Source organism: Narcine bancroftii, chromosome 3 (assembly GCF_036971445.1).
Source record: "Narcine bancroftii isolate sNarBan1 chromosome 3, sNarBan1.hap1, whole genome shotgun sequence".
NCBI classification, from domain to species: Eukaryota; Metazoa; Chordata; class Chondrichthyes; order Torpediniformes; family Narcinidae; genus Narcine; species Narcine bancroftii.
This window is the reverse complement of record NC_091471.1, coordinates 354,716,390-354,735,510: the sequence shown is the minus strand read 5'-3', so window position 1 is coordinate 354,735,510 and position 19,121 is coordinate 354,716,390. Positions and strand designations below refer to the sequence as shown.

Sequence of the window (19,121 nt, the reverse complement as noted above, 5' to 3'; positions counted from 1 at the left end):
CAACTTTTCGACATACTGTGGCTGTAACTTAATTGCATTCTTCTTTCTTTGGCTTGGCTTCGCGGACGAAGATTTATGGAGGGGTAATGTCCACGTCAGCTGCAGGCTCATTTGTGGCTGACAAATCCGATGCGGGACAGGCAGACACGGTTGCAGTGGTTGCAAGGGAAAATTGGTTGGTTGGGGTTGGGTGTTGGGTTTTCCTCCTTTGTCTTTTGTCAGTGAGGTGGGCTCTGCGATCTTCTTCAAAGGAGGTTGCTGCCCGCCGAACTGTGAGGCGCCAAGATGCACGGTTTGAGGCGATATCAGCCCACTGGCGGTGGTCAATGTGGCAGGCACCAAGAGATTTCTTTAGGCAGTCCTTGTACCTCTCCTTTGGTGCACCTCTGTCTCGGTGGCCAGTGGAGAGCTTGCCATATAACACGATCTTGGGAAGGCGATGGTCCTCCATTCTGGAGACGTGACCTACCCAGCGCAGTTGGATCTTCAGCAGCGTGGATTCGATGCTGTCGGCCTCTGCCATCTCGAGTATTTCGATGTTGGAGATGAAGTCGCTCCAATAAATGTTGAGGAGGAAGCGGAGACAACGCTGGTGGAAGCGTTCTAGGAGCCGTAGGTGATGCCGGTAGAGGACCCATGATTCGGAGCCGAACAGGAGTGTGGGTATGACAACGGCTCTGTATACGCTTATCTTTGTGAGGTTTTTCAGTTGGAAAAAAACCAACTTAATTGCATTAATATTTCCATTAAACAGTATAATTGAAGTAAATAGTAAATAGTTACATTGTAATAGATTAATGAATAGTACATAGGCATATTTCCCATGATTACTTAACCCCTTGGTTCCAACAAAAGTCTAATTGCTGATGTGAGGTACTTTCTGATTTGAAGCTGTCATGAGAATGTGACTGGCGCTGCACAAACGTAAGTTCAGGAATCTCAGACTGAAGCTCCTCACGACGCATGCGTTCGACCTTTGGCCCGACTTTAAAAATCCCCAGGCCACGTGATGCCGGATCGCCCAGAGAAAGGGGAGGACGGAGGGTCGCGCATGCGCAGCGAGAGGGCGCTATGCAAATTTTGTTGATATTCCGCAGAGGAGTTGTGAGGGGGAAACGGCCGGAGTGTGAGGAGGTTGGAGAGGGGCGGCGGGCGGGAGCCGAGCGCCGGGGCCTGTGGCCCACGCACACAGCCGGTCCTCATGGAAAACGCGCGCGATCTGGTGAGTTGTGCGCCTCGGGCCTGGATGCTCTTTGTTGTGGTGGTGGTGGTGGCGCCGGGCCTGCGCAAGGCCTCGGGCTTTGACGAAGGCCAGCCTGGCTGCAGGGCCGCGCTGCACGGCTCCTGCTGCCGGCGAAGGATGGGATGGCCTTGGCTCGGGCAGCTCTCTCTCTCCGTCCCACGACCAGGCCCACTCTGCTCGCAAAGATTGGGGGCGGGGGGGGAGAGACGGGCTTCGGATCGGGTAGGCGAAGCATCTATTTGGTCAGGACCTTCCCTCCCCGTATCTCAACTTACTGCAACTTCTCGGTCTCGCCGTCTCTCTCCACCCGCAGGAGTAAAACAAGAAAGTTTGTATACACCGTGGTTGAAATAAATCACACTGCTGGTGAAACTCAGGACAAACCGTGTTCTTTATATCGCAAGGATAAGGATACATAACCTACGTTTCAGGCATGAACCCCTCATCGAGGTATGACCAAAATGTAGGCGGTTACCCGAACTATAGCAACGATAGAGAGACACATGAACAACATTTTAGGCTTGAGCCCTTCATCAAGGTATCTTTCTTCCCCATTCAGCACCCCTGCTGCCATCCCCACCCCTCCCAAGTCCCTGTGTTCCATCTCCACCCTCCCAAAAAAAACTCGATACCCATCGTGTTCCCTAGTCTTGTCCCAACTGCTCTCTTACCTTACAGCATTCCGATACCAATCCCACTCTCCATCCCAACATACCCAACACCTTCCTCCTGTTCCTTGCCTCCTTTCCATCACCCATTCCTCACTTTTGACAGGGGAAATTTATGAAGATCGCGCTGGGAGGAGAATTGGATGTTCATATGATTAAATGGTTTATCGCCAAGCACATGCGTATACTCACAGGAGGAACCCCTTGCCTCCTTTCCATCACCCATTCCTCACTTTTGACAGGGGAAATTTATGGAGATCGAGCTGGGAGGAGAATTGGATGTTCATATGATTAAATGGTTTATCGCCAAGCAGATGCGTATACTCCCAGGAGGAACCCCTTGCCTCCTTTCCATCACCCATTCCTCACTTTTGACAGGGGAAATTTATGAAGATCGCGCTGGGAGGAGAATTGGATGTTCATATGATTAAATGGTTTATCGCCAAGCACATGTGTATACTCACAGGAGGAACCCCTTGCCTCCTTTCCATCACCCATTCCTCACTTTTGACAGGGGAAATTTATGGAGATCGAGCTGGGAGGAGAATTGGATGTTCATATGATTAAATGGTTTATCGCCAAGCAGATGCGTATACTCCCAGGAGGAACCCCTTGCCTCCTTTCCATCACCCATTCCTCACTTTTGACAGGGGAAATTTATGAAGATCGAGCTGGGAGGAGAATTGGATGTTCATATGATTAAATGGTTTATCGCCAAGCAGATGCGTATACTCACAGGAGGAACCCCTTGCCTCCTTTCCATCACCCATTCCTCACTTTTGACAGGGGAAATTTATGGAGATCGAGCTGGGAGGAGAATTGGATGTTCATATGATTAAATGGTTTATCGGCAAGCACATGCGTTTACTCGCAGGAGGAACCCCTTGCCTCCTTTCCATCACGCATTCCGCACTTGACAGGGGAAATTTATGAAGATTGAGCTGGGAGGAGAATTGGATGTTCACATGATTAAATGGTTTATCGCCAAGCACATGCGTATACTCCCAGGAGGAACCCCTTGCCTCATTTCCATCACCCATTCCTCACTTTTTACAGGGGAAATTTATGAAGATCGAGCTGGGAGGAGAATTGGATGTTCATATGATTAAATGGTTTGTCTCCAAGCAGATGCGTATACTCCCAGGAGGAACCCCTTGCCTCCTTTCCATCACCCATTCCTCACTTTTGACAGGGGAAATTTATGAAGATTGAGCTGGGAGGAGAATTGGATGTTTATATGATTAAATGGTTTATCGCCAAGCACATGCGTATACTCGCAGGAGGAAGAGGGCAAATGGTTTCAGCATTTGGCCCATTATACCCAACATCTACCTCTCAGACTCCTTCTCAATAGACAATGATGTAAAGCAAGGCTGCGTCCACTCTCTTCACCAGCACGATGCTCCAAAGGGCCACTGAAGATCTTGATCAAGAGGATGGTGTCTACATCCGATACCACACTGATGGCAGCCTGTTCAACCTGAGGTGACTACATTACCACACCAAGACTTTGGAGCTACTCTTTGTCAATGATGTTGCCTATACAGCATATAACATCCTGCTTTGGGAAGGCTGTTGAGCTCTTTGGACTGGAAGTCAGCTTGAAAGAGTTCTCCATCAGTTTGCACCTCAGGAAGAGTACCACCCTCCCCACATTACCATTGGCAAGACTAACCTGAAGACAGTCCACCAGTTCAGCTACCTGGGGTGCACTATCTTGTCAGATGCCAAGATCGATAAAGAGGTTGACAACAGACTGGCAAAGGCAAGCAGCTCATTCGACAGGCTGTACAAAAGAGTCTGGAACAACAAGCGTCTGAAGAAAGGCACAAAAGTTCATCATAGAGCCATTGGACTGACCATCCTCCTGCACTGCTTCCGAGTTGTGGGTCACCTACTGTCACCACCTACAACTCCTTGAGCGCTTCCACCAGCGCTGCCTTCGCACCATCCTCAACATCCACTGGAGTGAGTTCGTCACCAACATTGAAGTCCTTAAACAGGCAGAGGTTACCAGCATTGAGACTGTTCTGTTGAAGATGCAATGACATTGGACAGGGCATGTCTCTAGGATGGAGGATCATTGTCTGCCCAATATTGTGCTGTATGGCAAACTCTCCACTGGCCATTGCAACAAAGTTGCTCTAATCAAAAGGTACGAGGACTCTGAAGAAATCCTTTGGTGCCTGTCACATTGACCATCGCCATTGGTCTGCTCTAGCCTCCAGTTGTATGGCCTGGGGGCACACCATTCACCAGTCTGTCGTCTCCTTCGAGAATGCACATGGGGCTGTCTTTGAGGACAAAAGATGAAGAACTGTGACACAGCAGCACTAAACCCAGAACAGAATTTCTAGCCACCAGTGAACCTGCAGCAGATGTGGACAGCCCCCTTCCTAAATCTTCATTTGCAAAGCCAAGCGATGAGGCCTTGAACATATTGTTATTCTCATAGTCAAGGATGTGCTTGGAGGCTCCTCTGGAAATAAGCTGCGCTTTGGTTGATGTTGAACCTTGTGTCTGCACATCGGGTGCATACAGACCCATGGTGTAAATCGAGAAATTCACCACCTCCCAGACTACTCACCTGTACACACCACCTTGACTTTCCCCACCTGTGGCAGAGCCTACTGTTTGCTTATTTGGTTCATTTCTCAATCTAGAGATAGAAGTGAGAGCTTGGATTTTGTATGTATAACTTGTCTACAATGATCATTCTGGAAAAGTCCAACTTGAAAATCTGGTGTCCTTTAATGTTGAAAAGAGGCGCCAAGGTGAAGGTATTATCACATCTTTCAGTAACACCTCAACTTACAGCCCAACTTTAAGGAATTATTGATTGGCAGACACTTGGTGCCAGCATCAATTTAATGTTTGAGCTTTTCTTAAGTCAGGGAATGAAGGAAGTACACTGGAAAAATTCTATAGTCAGTTCAACCCAATGGAAAGATTGGAGCCATTACTGGGAGGATGGGCTTGATGATGAGTTGATTTTGTTTGAAACAGTCCTTCAGTAACTTTCTCAGGAAACAATTATTGTTTTTAACCATGTGAATAGAATGGTTTCTGTGCAGTGCTTTACAAATTGGCTCTTGAGTAACACAAGATCTCAAATCTTGGTCTCCTATACTGATTGGCTTTTTTTTTACGGTTGCATTGAACAATACAGGAACAGGTCTTTCATCCCCTGAAGTCACTGCTAATCATAATGCCAAATGAAATTGATCTCATTTGTCTGCAAGTGGACTATATTTTCTGTTGAGAGGTCTGTTCAAAAGCCTCTTAAACATTGGTATAGTACCTGCTATCAGCAACTCTCTTGGCACCAATCACATTATATATATAAAAAAAATGTCATGTAGTTCTCCTTTAACTTTTCCCCCCTCTCCCCTTAAGCAAAGCTCACTGAGATTTGATATTTCCAGCTTGGGACACTGCCTCTGACTGTCTACACCAGGGGTGTCAAACTCAAATTCACCGAGGGCCAAAATTAAAAACTTCGACTAAGTCGAGGGCTGAACTAAATATTTATTGAAAATTTTCAACAACATCTGCATGTTTTCTCTCAACATATGTAATGTTAAACTTTTTCTTATTAAAATAAATGTTTAATAATAGTTTTGGTTAAACTCTTTCCATAAGAAGCATTAACAAATAAGAAATAAAATATTCAATAAATAATATTTCTCTCTAGCCTTTAAGCCAAGGATCGCACGTTGCTGAGAAGCATGCCAGGGAGCGGAGGTCTGCAGGGAGCCCTCCCCAGCCCAGCCAGCAAACCCGAGCGGCATCCCCCCCCGCCCCCTCTCCCTCCTCCGCCCCCGCCTCCGCCTGCCGCAACCGCCGCCAACAACCCAAGGAGTCCCCGCTGGTCTCGCCATCTCACCAGGAATACCGTGAGAGCGGTGGAACTCGTCCGCGACCTCCACCCCAGCGGAAAGTCCGATGCCCAGCAGCACCCGCCCACAGTTGAAGCTCAAGGAGACGCGGAGGTGACCCACCACGTCCAGCCACATGGAGCCAGGCGGCAGGCCCGTTGCGGCTAGGCGGCGGGCCCGTTGCGGCTAGGCGGCGGGCCCGTTGCGGCTAGGCGGCGGGCCCGTTGCGGCTAGGCGGCGGGCCCGTTGCGGCTAGGCGGCGGGCCCGTTGCGGCTAGGCGGCGGGCCCGTTGCGGCTAGGCGGCGGGCCCGTTGCGGCTAGGCGGCGGGCCCGTTGCGGCTAGGCGGCGGGCCCGTTGCGGCTAGGCGGCGGGCCCGTTGCGGCTAGGCGGCGGGCCCGTTGCGGCTAGGCGGCGGGCCCGTTGCGGCTAGGCGGCGGGCCCGTTGCGGCTAGGCGGCGGGCCCGTTGCGGCTAGGCGGCGGGCCCGTTGCGGCTAGGCGGCGGGCCCGTTGCGGCTAGGCGGCGGGCCCGTTGCGGCTAGGCGGCGGGCCCGTTGCGGCTAGGCGGCGGGCCCGTTGCGGCTAGGCGGCGGGCCCGTTGCGGCTAGGCGGCGGGCCCGTTGCGGCTAGGCGGCGGGCCCGTTGCGGCTAGGCGGCGGGCCCGTTGCGGCTAGGCGGCGGGCCCGTTGCGGCTAGGCGGCGGGCCCGTTGCGGCTAGGCGGCGCTGTGAATATCTAATTAACTTTCCCGTTAACTATATCGGTGTCCTGCTGTGCCTGCTGTGGAAGTGCTAAAAACTACTACTGTGGTGCCTGCTGCTGTGCATGGGCTATACTTGCGTGGCGGCCAGCGGGCCAACTCTAATATATATTTAATATGATCTTGCGGGCCAAATATAATTATATTGCGGGCCAAATTTGGCCCGCGGGCCAGAGTTTGACATGTGTGGTCTACACCTTTCATAATTTTATATATTTCTTTGACGTTGCCCATCAGCTTCTGATGCACTGAGAAAATAATTCAAGTTTGTCCAACCTGTCTTTATTGCAAATGCTCTCTAGTCCAGGCAACCTGATAAACCTCTCCTGCACCTTCTCCAAAGACCTCACATCCTTCCATGAATGATGATGTTTATTGAATTTCCCATTGAACAATGTACACATGCACCAAAATATTTTCTCGCTGCAGGCTAACAGGTACTTGTTAACAAAAAATATTGTACTGAACTAATTAAGAGATAATAAATGCATAAGATATATAATAAATATTCACATTAATTATAGTGCCACAAAATAACGCAGAGCACAGATAGAGGTCATGGAATCATACAGCATGGAAATAGGCCCTTCAGCCCTACGCCCACATCAACCCAAATGCACTCGATTTCCCTCTAAACCGGAGGGTTTGGGTGGGTTGGGGGGGGGGGGGAGGAGGGCAACCTTTCAATTTTTAATTTAGACATACAGCATGGTAATAGGTTATTTTGGTTCATGAGTACATACCAGGGATGTAGGTTAATTGGATGGCATAGATTGAAATGGCCTGTTACTGTGCTGTATGTCTAAATTAAAAATTAAAAGGTTGGCCACCCCTGCAACCTATCCTGTCTTGTACAAACATTGCAGTTTGTACTGGTCTCAACTAACTTCTCCAGCAGTCTGTTCCATAGACTTATCATCCTCCGTGTATATGTAAAAAAAAAAGTTATCTTTCAAGTTCCTTTTAAATCTCTACCCCCTCATTATAAACCCATGTTCTCTGGTTACTAATTCCACTTCTCTGGCCAAAATACTCTTATATTCACACAATCTACCTTTTATCCTATTGCCTGACACTGATCCCACTGGAAAATGCAATTGATTGGAAGTTTGTGTTGGGTTCAACTGTGAAGTGAGTGAGATGCCCCCAGCAGTGGTTCTCCTTTCCTGCTCTACTTCTACTCTAATACCTTTAAGATTCTCTCTCTAACTCTGCACTCTTTGTACTATTTTATTTGTCCAATGTATCAGTTGTTCTGCTCACAAAACAATATTTATCACTGCATTTTTGGATACATGACAATAAACTTGAACTTGGTACTCCCAACCCATCTTATTTGGTTGAGGGATTGAAGGGTAATTTACGCTTGTGGATTTACTTGATCCACACTGGGAAGGAAGTGGTAAGGAGTCAAAACTCGGAAGCATCAAAGAATACATTTCCTGGGGGTTCGGGTGAACCTCAATGATATTGGGCTATCCTTTCAGGAGCTTAAAACATTTCATTTTTATAATATCATTTTGTTCAACAGATGATAATCTAAATACCTGATTAGCCCACACAAATTGGGCTACCACTAAAATCATAATTGTCACTAAACAGGAGGAAGAACTAGGTGAATGTGAAGGATCAGTACTGTCAGGGTAGAATTGAAAGTTTCCTTTGATCCCTACCTTCCTCCAGACAGTGAGTGAGCAGATTGCAGGAACCAAAACTGAAAACACCATAGGCAGAAAAGTGCATGGGAAAATAAGAACATGATTAAGTTCTGCTTCATTGGTGATCTGAAGATGCCTGTGAACTTGTGTAAATATGCTAATCAGAGAAGTGGGGGGAGATTGGGGCATGATACAACCAAGATGCATTTGTGTCTTTTCTGAATGGCTGTTTTGAGTCAGATTATGGGAAACTTAAGTACTTCACTCTTAATCTGTGATCATTGTTGCCCCTCTTCCTAAAATATGGGATGTTATTGCAATGCACTCTATAAAATGTTTCATTATTTGTTTGCAGACTGAGCACTCTCCAAGATCAGAGAGGAAGAGGAGGGATTCATTTGGAATGTTTGATGGTTATGACAGTTGCAGTGAGGACACCAGCAGCAGCTCCAGTTCTGATGAGAGTGAGGAGGAAGTGACCTCAATACCAGCCAGCCTACCACTTATCAAAACTAATGGACAAGTCTACACGTACCCAGATGGCAAATCTGGAATGGGTCAGTCCCAGGCTTCTCCCTTGGGTGTTTAGTTAGTCCTCCTTTTGATCTTTTACGGGACAGGTGGAGGACAGCAAAGTTGTTTGGAGTCTACTGCATGTTGGATCTGGCTCTTTCTACTGTGTGCCTTGCTTCTCACTTTGCTGGCTTCTGAATGGTTGTTAAATGTATTTGTGTTTCCTCAAAGCACACAAAGCTGTTGATCCAAACCCATCTCCTTGGTGTGAAATCTATGATGTGTGCCTTATGGGTGAACTTAGGCAAGACTTGATAATTAGGTAATTGTGTCGCGGTACCTGCACAAGCTGGTAGTAGTGGGGAAGGAAAACAAATCGCTCTTCATCCCAAGAAGTTACCCCTTTGGACTCTGGCTTTTATTACCTTTTCATAATATATACTCCAGACTGGGCCTTTTCATAATATATACTCCAGACTGGGCCCACGGGTAAACCTTTACAGTAGGAACTCGAGTACAAACCATCTGGTGGTTGGGTATAAAACCTGTCATGGAAAACCAGGACATGAAGTATATATGCTAGTTGGTAGTCCTTAAAAACTGGGACACAGAGTGTATGTGCTTGTTGGTATTCCCTGAAAACCAGGTCATAAAGTCACCCTCTCAGACCATTGGAATATGTGAATTTGGAAAAAAGGGGCCTTTGAGCAGAACCTGCTTTTTGATGTGTATTTATGAATCCTGAGTGAGCTCTTTATGACTGAGGGTTGGTTTCTTAATAAATATATTGGGCAAGAGTTTTTTTTTTAACTTTTGGAGAAGCAGAGCAGCATTGGTTATCTAAGGTGGCAGTCCATTTAACCTGCTTATGAGTGGAATTTCTCTGTCTTGTTTTACTGGCTCCAAGGATTCAATCCCAGTTGATTGCTTGATGTTTGCCGTTGCACAGCATTGGATACTTGATGATCATGCTTTGGAATTGTATGCTTAATTCTTTTCAACCCACGTTCATGAATTTATGGAGAAGTTTTCTAGCCCAAAGAGCTACCTCGAATAGCATTTATTTTAAGGCACGTGATGATGTAGTAACAAAATGTGCATGTTAACGATGAGCTTGTCCTTGTTTTCTGATTTTGTGCTATCTTTGTCAGCCACCTGTGAGATGTGCGGGATGGTTGGAGTGAGGGATGCTTTTTATTCCAAGACCAAGCGATTCTGCAGTGTTTCCTGCTCTAGAAGCTACTCGTCAAATTCAAAAAAAGCAAGCATTTTAGCTCGACTTCAGGTAATTTTTCAACTTCTCACGTGTAATCTCGCATTGATATAATTGAGGTTTCAGTTATGTCAAGGTTGATTAAATCAGTAGAGCCAGATTTCTTCAAATGCAGCGCTACTTAGTTTGTGAAGGTTAGTTCCCAGGCACTTCCAAAGTTCTCTGGCAATCTCCTCCTTTCAAGTGGCATTATGATCGAACTCGTTTTGTAATGGCTATAATTAGCTTGTTTGTGTCAGCAAAGCCATCCTACTAATTATATCATAGTTATTGCCCTAGATAACAATGAGCCCTCACAAATAATTTATTTTAGTGCATAATTTATGGAGCTCCCGAAATGTTTTTGTTGCCACTTCTGAAAGTAATTGATTGTTTGGACCATATCCTTTACACTCGTAACCAACAATTTAGTATCGCACTTACTGATGGTTAACTCTTTCTTGGCCACACAAAGATTTGTTATTCGCTAACAGCATCACCAGGCTTTACTTTCAGTCTCTCTGTCCGTGAAATGTAGTGATTGGAGTTATCTCTCCTTTTCCCAGAAGGATGGTGTATGGCATGCAGATCCTGTCTCTGTATATTACTGATGGAATTCAGGCTGACCAGTAATCACTAATTGAGCACCACAGTAATCTATGATCCTTTGCCATCTTCTCATTTTCTCACCTGTAAACTACAAAACTATTACTTTTTTGGATGATAACAGTGTAATTACTCGGGACTAACACAGTTCATTACTGTTGCTGGGCAGGTGTTAATTTTGCCAGCAGGCCTTTTGATGTACTGTGGCAAGAGCAAAACCAGAAACGCCCACATCAACTCATCTCACTAATTATCCCTTTGGTCCCTACCCCTGTGACTGCAGGAAATGCCACACGTGCGCTCATCTCCCTCACCGCCATACAGGGCACCAAACAGTTCTTCCAAATGAAGCAACACTTCACGTGTGAATTGGCAGGGGTCATCTACTGCATTCGGTTCTCCCGTTGTGGCCTCCTAAATCGGAGGGTCTGGGCGAAGATGAGGAAATCATTGAGCACCTTCGCTCTGTCCGCTGCAGTAACAGGGAATCTCCAAGTGGCCAATCATTTTAATTCCCACACTGACATGTCTCTCCATGTCCTTTAGCACTGTTAAACTGAGGCCACCAGCAAATTGAAGGAACAACTAATATGCCATCTGGGCTTTCTCCCACCTGATAGTATTAATATCGACTTCTCTAGTTTATGTTCAGCCCTCGTTTCTCACTCTTTCCCTATCCTCTGTCCCCTTTCATCCAGCTCCTAACCCCTACCCTTATTACTTTTCAGCTTTTTTTCCCTGTTCTGCTCTCTCATTAAAATTCACCCATGGCCTCTTGCCTGTTGGTCTGTGCTCCTCCCCCTGCATCTTCTTCCCTCCTCTCATCCCCCACCTATTTATTTAGTTCCTGTCTGCTTTTTTTGTCATATCTTGACAAAGGGCTTAGGGTTACCATAGAACATTATAGCACAGAAAGTAGGCCCTTCAACTATTTGCTGAACAATGATTCTGCTTCCCATCCAGATACCTATCCAATTTTTTTTCTGAAATGTAAAACTTGAGCCTGCATTCACCACTTCAACTGGCAGCTTGTTCAAGACTAATTTTTCTCCCCTGGTCAAATCCATCCCTGCCTACATTTGCAAGATCTCACATGCCCTCCGTCTCTTCAATTACTTCAGATTGCTTGAACTGGACCAGCTCATTTTTACTATGGATGTCCAATTGCTTTAAATGGAGGTTGCAGAAGGTCTCACGTCACTTTTTTAATGGATAAGAGACCCAACCAGTCACCCTCTACCACCATCCTCCTCTGCCAAGCAGAACTTGTCCTGACTCTAAACAACTTCTCCTTTGACTCATCTGACTTCTTCATATCAAAGGAGTAGCCATGAGTATCCACATTGGTCCCAGCTACGTCTGCCTGCTTGTGGGCTTTGTGGAGCAATCCATACTTCAAGCCTGCACAGACTTGGCGCCTCAACTCTTCCTCTGTTATATTGATGACTATATTGGTGTTGCCTCGTGCATCCGTGATGAATCGTCAACTTCATTCACTTCGTTGCCAACTTCTACCCCGATTTCAAACTCATCTGGTCTCTCTCTGACAACAGTCTCCCCTTTCTGGATCTCTCTGTCTCTATCTCAGGAGATAAGCTTTCCACCAACAAGTTTTACAAACCCATCAGCTTCCACAACTACCTTGACTATACTTCCTCACATCCTGTCCTTTGCAAGGATTCTATTTCCTTCTTGCAATTTCTCTCTCTGCTGCATCTGCTCCCAGACCAGATCATATGATATCTGCAGCCTTCCTCTAATGCTGCTTCCCCTCCACTACTATCAACTCTGACCTCACCTGCATCCCCTCCATTTCCCGCTCATCTGCCCTGGCTCCTTCTGCTCCTAGATGCAATGAACACAGGATTCTCCTCTGCATCCAACACATTATCCTCTGGAATTTCTGATACTTACACCAGGGTCCCACAACCAGACACCTTTTCCCCTCCCCTCCTTTCCTTCCATAGGGACCGCTCCCTCTAACTCCCTTGAACACTCACCCATCCATACCAATTGCTACCCTCCCCCACACCTCGGCAGCCTCTCCTGTGGCCACAGGAGATATGACACTTGCACTTACACCTCCTCCCTTACTGTGGTCCAGGGCCCCATACTGCCCTATCAAATGAAAAAACACTTCACTTGTTAAGGTAAAAATTCCATTATTGTCACGTAATAGTACATTTAGAATGTAACATATATGAAATACTTTAACTTTTGTCTACCGTAAGGCAGACAGAGAGTTACTACTTTGTCCAGCGACCCTCACAGAAACCTACAGGTTCCTAGGCAGTCTCCCCTCCAAGTAGTGACCAGTCCTGTGCCTGCTTAGCTTCTGAGATCAGACAATCCCAGGTGTATTCACGACTGATTTACTGCGTCCATTGCTCCCTTTGTGGCCTTCTCTACATTGGAGAGACTGGGAGATTAATTTGCTGAGCAGCTTTGCTCTGCCTGCATCAGTGACCGGGACTTCCCAGTGGCCAATCATTTCAGTTCTGCGTCCCACTGCCCTACTCGCATGTTTGTACATGGCCTAATACTGTCCCACCAAGACCCCCCGTAAATTGGAAGAACAGCACCTAATTGTGTCTGGGCCTTCTCCAGCTGGAATGCATTAACATTGACTTCTCTGGTTTCTGCAGACCTCTCCTTTCTCCCTTCTCTTCCTCTCCTGTCTTCTTTCCCTCAGCTCTCTACCCCCTTCCCTCTCTATTTACTTAGCCATTTCTCCTTCCCCACTTGTTGCTGTGCCCTCCCTCCTTTCTCCACCTATTACCTCCTGCCTTTGGGACCATGCTCCTCCCCATCACCTCCCAACCCCTTACCTTTTTGTTCTACACCTGCCAACATTTTTCCATGCCTTGTTGAAGAGCTGAAGCCTGAAACATTGGTTATGTATCTTTATCTTTGCTATATAAAGGACACTATTTGACATGCATAGTTTCTTCAACATTGTGTTTTTACTCCATTCTCCCTCCTCTCTCTTTGTGAAGAAATTCGACCTAAATGTTTCCCTTTTTATCAATAACCCATGTCTTGTTTGAATCTCATCTAACCTTGGAGAGGGTGTGGAATCCCACTTGCATCTACCCTATCTTTTACCCAACATAATTTTGAATTTATGTTTATCACATTTATCAAATCTCCCCTAATTTTTCTACACTCCTAACCTGTTTAATCTTTCCCTGTAACTCAGTTCAAGTCCCAGCAACATCCTAGTAAATCTTCTCTGCAGTCTTAACTTTATTGATATCTTTCCTGTTGTTGGGTGACCAATACTGCACACAATACTCCAAATTTGGCCTCACCAATATCTTGTACAATTTAACCATAACATCCAAATTCTTGTACTTAATACTGATTTATGAAGGCCAATATGCCAAAAGCTCTCTTTACGGCCCTATCAACCTATGATGCCATTTTCAGGGAATTGTGTATCTGTATACCCATATCCCTCTGTTCTACCGCAATCCCTGGTGCTCTACTGTTTACTGTGTATGTCCTACCTTGGTTCGTCCTTCCAAAATGCAACAGCTCACATTTGTCTGCCTTAAATTCTGTCTGCCAGTTTGCAGTCCACTTTTCCAGCTGGTTCGGATCCCTCTGCAAGTGTTGAAAGCTTTCCTTATGAGCCACTGCATCTCCAATCTTTGTCATTTGGAAACTTGCTGATCTTATTTACCATGTTATTATCTGATCAGCCATTCTCATCCTTTTTTTTGGCTATGGCACCCCATTTATGGGCCTCCTTCCCTGTGACACAGTGGGGTCTTGGTTTCTTCAGTACTTCTCTTACTGACCACATAAAAAAAACGATGTTACATGAGGTGAAGTAAAAGCTTTTAGTTAAGTGTGTGGTGGCCCTAGTGGAGAATGACTGATTTAGATAATTGATATAGATGACCCAGTATTGATCCTTGAGCCACCCCACTAGTCGGAGGCCTCTGCACAGAAAGACTGTCATCTACTGCCACTCTCTTTGGATTCTGCCATAAAGCTAATGTCAAATACTGTTTACTACCTGACCATGGGTACTGAGTGACTGAATCTTCCTGACTAACCTCCCATGTTGGAACTTGTCAAAGGACTTGCTAAAGTTCATGTAGACAACATCCACAGCCTTTCTTTCATCAACATTCCTTGTAATGACCTAGGATTGGGGGAGAGACTCTATAAGATTTGTTAAACACTCTACCACATACAAACCCATATTGAATATCCCTAATCAGTCTCTGACTATCCAAATACTTGTATATCTGATCTTTTCAAAAATCTTCCAATAACTTGCCTACTACTGATCCCAGGCTCACCAACCTATAATTTCCTGGGTTATTTTGGAGCCTTTTTTAAACGATGGTCAATATGAGCTACCCTCAATCCTTTGGCACCTCACTTGTGGCTAAGGACAGAGCCCTTGCAAATTCTTCAGTAGCGCGCCCCCCCCCCCCCCCCCAAGGTCTGAGGCAACACCTTGTCAGGCCCTGGGGATTTATCCATCTTTATTTGCTTTAAGACAGCAAGAACCTCCTCTATTCTGTAAAAGTTCCATGATCTTGCTGTTTGCCTCAGTTCCCTTGACTGACAATTTCTTGAGTAAATGCAGATACAAATAAAGCATTGAAGATCGCCCCCAGCTGTTCTGGCTCCATACATAGCTGATCACTCAAATCTTCAAGAGGACCAATTTTGTACTTTATTATGCTTTTGCTTTACCTGTAGAAGCCCATAGGATTTCACTTCACCTTGTCTGCCAAAACATCCTCGTATCTTCTTTTAACTCTTCTGGTTTCCCTCGAGTTTTTTTCTTCGTTTATCTACACCTCACGTACCTCATTTGCTCCTTGTTGCCAATATCTGCTGTACACCTCTCTTAACCAGATCCCTAATATCTGTTGAAAACCTGCCTGTTAACTTTGCCTTTTATACATAAACATGCAAACTCTGTACTCTCAAAATTTCATCTTTGAAGGCCTTCCACTTACCGAGAACATCTGTATCAGAAAATAACCTAGCCCAATCCATGCTTTTTAAGATCCTTTCTCATTTCCACAACATTGGCCTGTCTCCAATTTAGAATCTCAACCAGAGAACCAGACCCATCCTTATCTTAAAACTTATGGCATTATGATCACTGGACCTAAAATGTTCCCCTACACATACTTCCGTTACCTGTTCTGTCTCATTCCCCAATTGGTGATCCAATATTGCCCTCTCTCTTGTTGGCATCTCAAAATATTGATTTTTCAAAAGATTCCGGAACATGTTTGACAAACTCTAAAGCCATCTAGCCCTTTCACAGTTTGGGAGTCCCAGTGGAAAGTTAAAATCACCTACTGTTACAACTTTGTTTTCCTCAGCTGTGTGTTAACTCCCTGCACATTTGTTCCTCCAATTCTCCCTGACTATTGGGGTCATACCTATTGTGTTCCTCAGCTCCACTTCAATAGCCTCAGTAAATGAGCCCTCTAGTTTGTCCTGTCTGAGCACAGCTGTGATATTTTCCCTATTAAGCATGCCACTCTTACTCCTGTCATCCCTCCAGCTCTATAAGCATACAACAGAATTCTGGAGTATTGAGCTGCCAATACTGAAATATTTTTATAGCAGAGGTAGTTGGATCCTTGATGAGCAAGAGAGTGAAAGGTTGCTGGACATAAACTGGATTGTAGATTGCATTAAGTGTTGGAGCAGGCTTGAGAGACTGAGTAATCTATTTCACCTTAATCATATGTCTGCATGTTATTCTTTTTAATCAGGGAAAACCTCCAACAAAGAAGGCAAAAGTTTTACAGAAACAGCCTTTAGTGGCTAAACTTGCAGCCTATGCGCAGTACCAGGCAAGCCTACAACAGAACCAAACTAAGAGTAAAGCAGGTAACACAATCTCTGGAACCTGGTGTGTGGCTGAGAAATGCAAGTGATTGTGTCAGAGAAAAAATTGCATTTTGGCAATAGTTTGTGTATTTGGATTATTTTTCCATTTAAAATAATCTTTTTATGTATCTTGATGTATTGAGTACACTATCTTGTGTGGTGGTCTTGCTTCTCTTGAGAGTACAAAAAGGGTGATGTACACAGGTATTTCATGCAACTGCTAGGGATCTGTTGCAAATTTAGGTTCTGTTGCATGTGGACATGAGCCCAATTGCAAAGGTAACTTTTGAGAGCTCCTGATTGAAACTTGTAGGTTTAGGCAAATTTTATTTAAATATTTCTTAAATGGATGAAGGAACAGTTTTTCAAGTGTCCTTGCTTACTGAGTTAATCCAGTGAATCACTGAGTTGATCCAGTGAATCACTGAGTTGATCCAGTGAATCACTGAGTTGATCCAGTGAATCACTGAGTTGATCCAGTGAATCACTGAGTCATAAGAAGTAGGTTTTTTTCCAGCCTCAAGTGCACATCTGTGGACTCCCTTAATATCGATCTGTCGTAAACCGATGAGCCTTCCAGCCTTTTCTGAAGGTTAACTATCTCCTGGGTGAAGAACTTTCTTCTTGGAATAGGAAAAAATGTTACTTTTCATGCTCTGCAAAACTTTTGTATGTTTTAATTACTTCTCATTTTCCAAAATACAAATGATTGTAGATGCAGTCAAATGCTATCCCAGGAATCAATTTGATAAACATTTGCTGCAAATATATCGGAAGTCAAGACTTTTGTGTAATATTCCATTTGCTTTCTCACCAGTGTCCAAAATAATTGGACAAAAGTTACAGTAGTTGCATTTAAGGCCAACCTACTATTGCCTTTCAGTTGCTCGTTATGGCAACTTATGAATTATCAGTATTTTGTGCACAATGGCACGAGATCCCTCTGAATACAAAGATCTTTTGGTAAAGGGTTCCATTATTGCCATGTAATACTACATTTAGAATGTAACATACAAAAAATTCTTTTAACTATGTCTACTGTAAGGAAGACAGAGTTGCAACTTTGTCCAGCGCCCCTCACAGAAATGAGGCCCCAGCGAGGAACGAAATCGCAACCCCTGGTTTACAAGTCCAGTGCTCTAACCACTGAGCTATCAGAGCCTCTTTTCTCACCATTTTAAAAAAAAATTATTCTACATTCTATTTTTTGTTCTAAAGTGATGACCATAATCTTTTTCTACATCATCAGCACATTTTGATGCATTGCACTTGTTCTTTTTTAAACTTTAGACATACATCTTTGAGCCCGTGCCGCCTAATTACACCAAAATGACCTACAACCCCTGTACGTTTGGAGGGTGGGAGGAAACCGGGGCACCCGAGGAAAGTACATATTCCTTTCAGACAGTGCTGTATTCGAACCCCTAGCGCTGTAACAGCCTTGCACTAACCATGCCGCCCTTATCCAGATCATTGGAGGAGATTGTGAACAGCTGGAATGCCAACATTGATCAACCACTTTCCACAGCCTTTCTCATTTATTTCTCTGAACCAATCCATAGTCCATGCTAGTATATCAATGGCCATCTAGGTGCTCTGATTTTGTTTTATAATTTCTTGCTGATGTCTCATTTAAGACCTGAGAATCTAACTGTAGCAGGCCAGTTGACTTGCTCTCAGATTTTAATCTCCCTTTTGCAAGTCCATGTTATTTTCTTTGACTGTTATCATTTCCTTAATAATAGCTTCCAGCAATTTCCTCCTTCTGATCCGTAGGGATTCAAGGTTTCCATGGTAGTGCAGGAGCCATAGTTGGCAACATCCAGCCAGAATCCCCTGTAGCTCTTTGTCGGCCTATGACCTTTTGTGGACCGGAGTTCAAGGGTGATGCCAGTGAGGATGCATGATAGCAATACCCCAAATTTCTGCTGATCTTTCTACCTAATGTAGTTAGGAATATTGGAACATAGAACAATGCAGCACAGGAACAGTTCCTTCGGCCCATGTGGCTGCTCCAAACATGATGATCAATTTAAACTAAATTCCTGTTGCTTGCACATGATGTGTGTCCCTCTGTTCTCTGCATAGCCAAGTCTATGTAGAAACCTCTTAAATCCCATGCTTTCACCACTATTCCTGGTAGCCTGTTCCAGATACCTGGACATCTCCACAAAACTCCTCACCCTGCCCCCCCCCCCCCACCCCCCCCCCCCCCAACCCATCTCCTCCTTAAAACACATCCTCTAATTTTTGACATTTTAACCTTGGTAGAAAGATTCTGAATGTTTGTACTATCTTTGCCTCATAATTTTATTATCCTTTCCGGTCTCTCCTCAGTCTCTGACACTTCAGAGAAAACAGCCAACGCTTGTCCAACCTGTCTTACAGTTCATAACCTCCAATCCAAGCAGCATTCTGGTAAATCTCTTCTGTATACTTTCTAAAGCTGCCACACCCTTCCTGTCATGGGCATTCAGAATTGCATGCATTGCTCCAAGTGTGGCCCAACCAAATTTTTTTTTTGATGTACAAGATGCCTCTCAACTTCCCTACTCTTGTACTCCTTACTCTGACTAATGAAGGCAGGCAATGTTTACCACCTTGCCTACTTTTAAAACTATAGAACACGATCGCACAGAAAACTGGCTATTCAGCCCTTCAAGTCTG

General features: G+C 45.0%; 1 protein-coding gene across 7 annotated transcripts in view; it reads left to right on the top strand.

Moving 5' to 3' along the window:
- LOC138759452 (MBT domain-containing protein 1-like) overlaps window positions 1–19,121 on the top strand; it is a 64,034-nt gene that overhangs the window by 14,970 nt on the left and 29,943 nt on the right. For 2 of the 7 annotated variants that reach the window (XM_069929909.1, XM_069929908.1), the window contains exons 1-5: window positions 1,080–1,222; window positions 8,562–8,763; window positions 9,871–10,004; window positions 16,337–16,454; window positions 18,792–18,872. In XM_069929909.1, the coding sequence (XP_069786010.1) occupies window positions 1,202–1,222; window positions 8,562–8,763; window positions 9,871–10,004; window positions 16,337–16,454; window positions 18,792–18,872 (556 nt within the window). In that variant the 5' untranslated portion in view covers window positions 1,080–1,201. Of the gene's footprint in view, window positions 1–1,079; window positions 1,223–8,561; window positions 8,764–9,870; window positions 10,005–16,336; window positions 16,455–18,791; window positions 18,873–19,121 lie in introns of those variants that run through there. The other 5 variants (XM_069929913.1, XM_069929912.1, XM_069929910.1 and 2 more) reach the window with 4 other exon arrangements.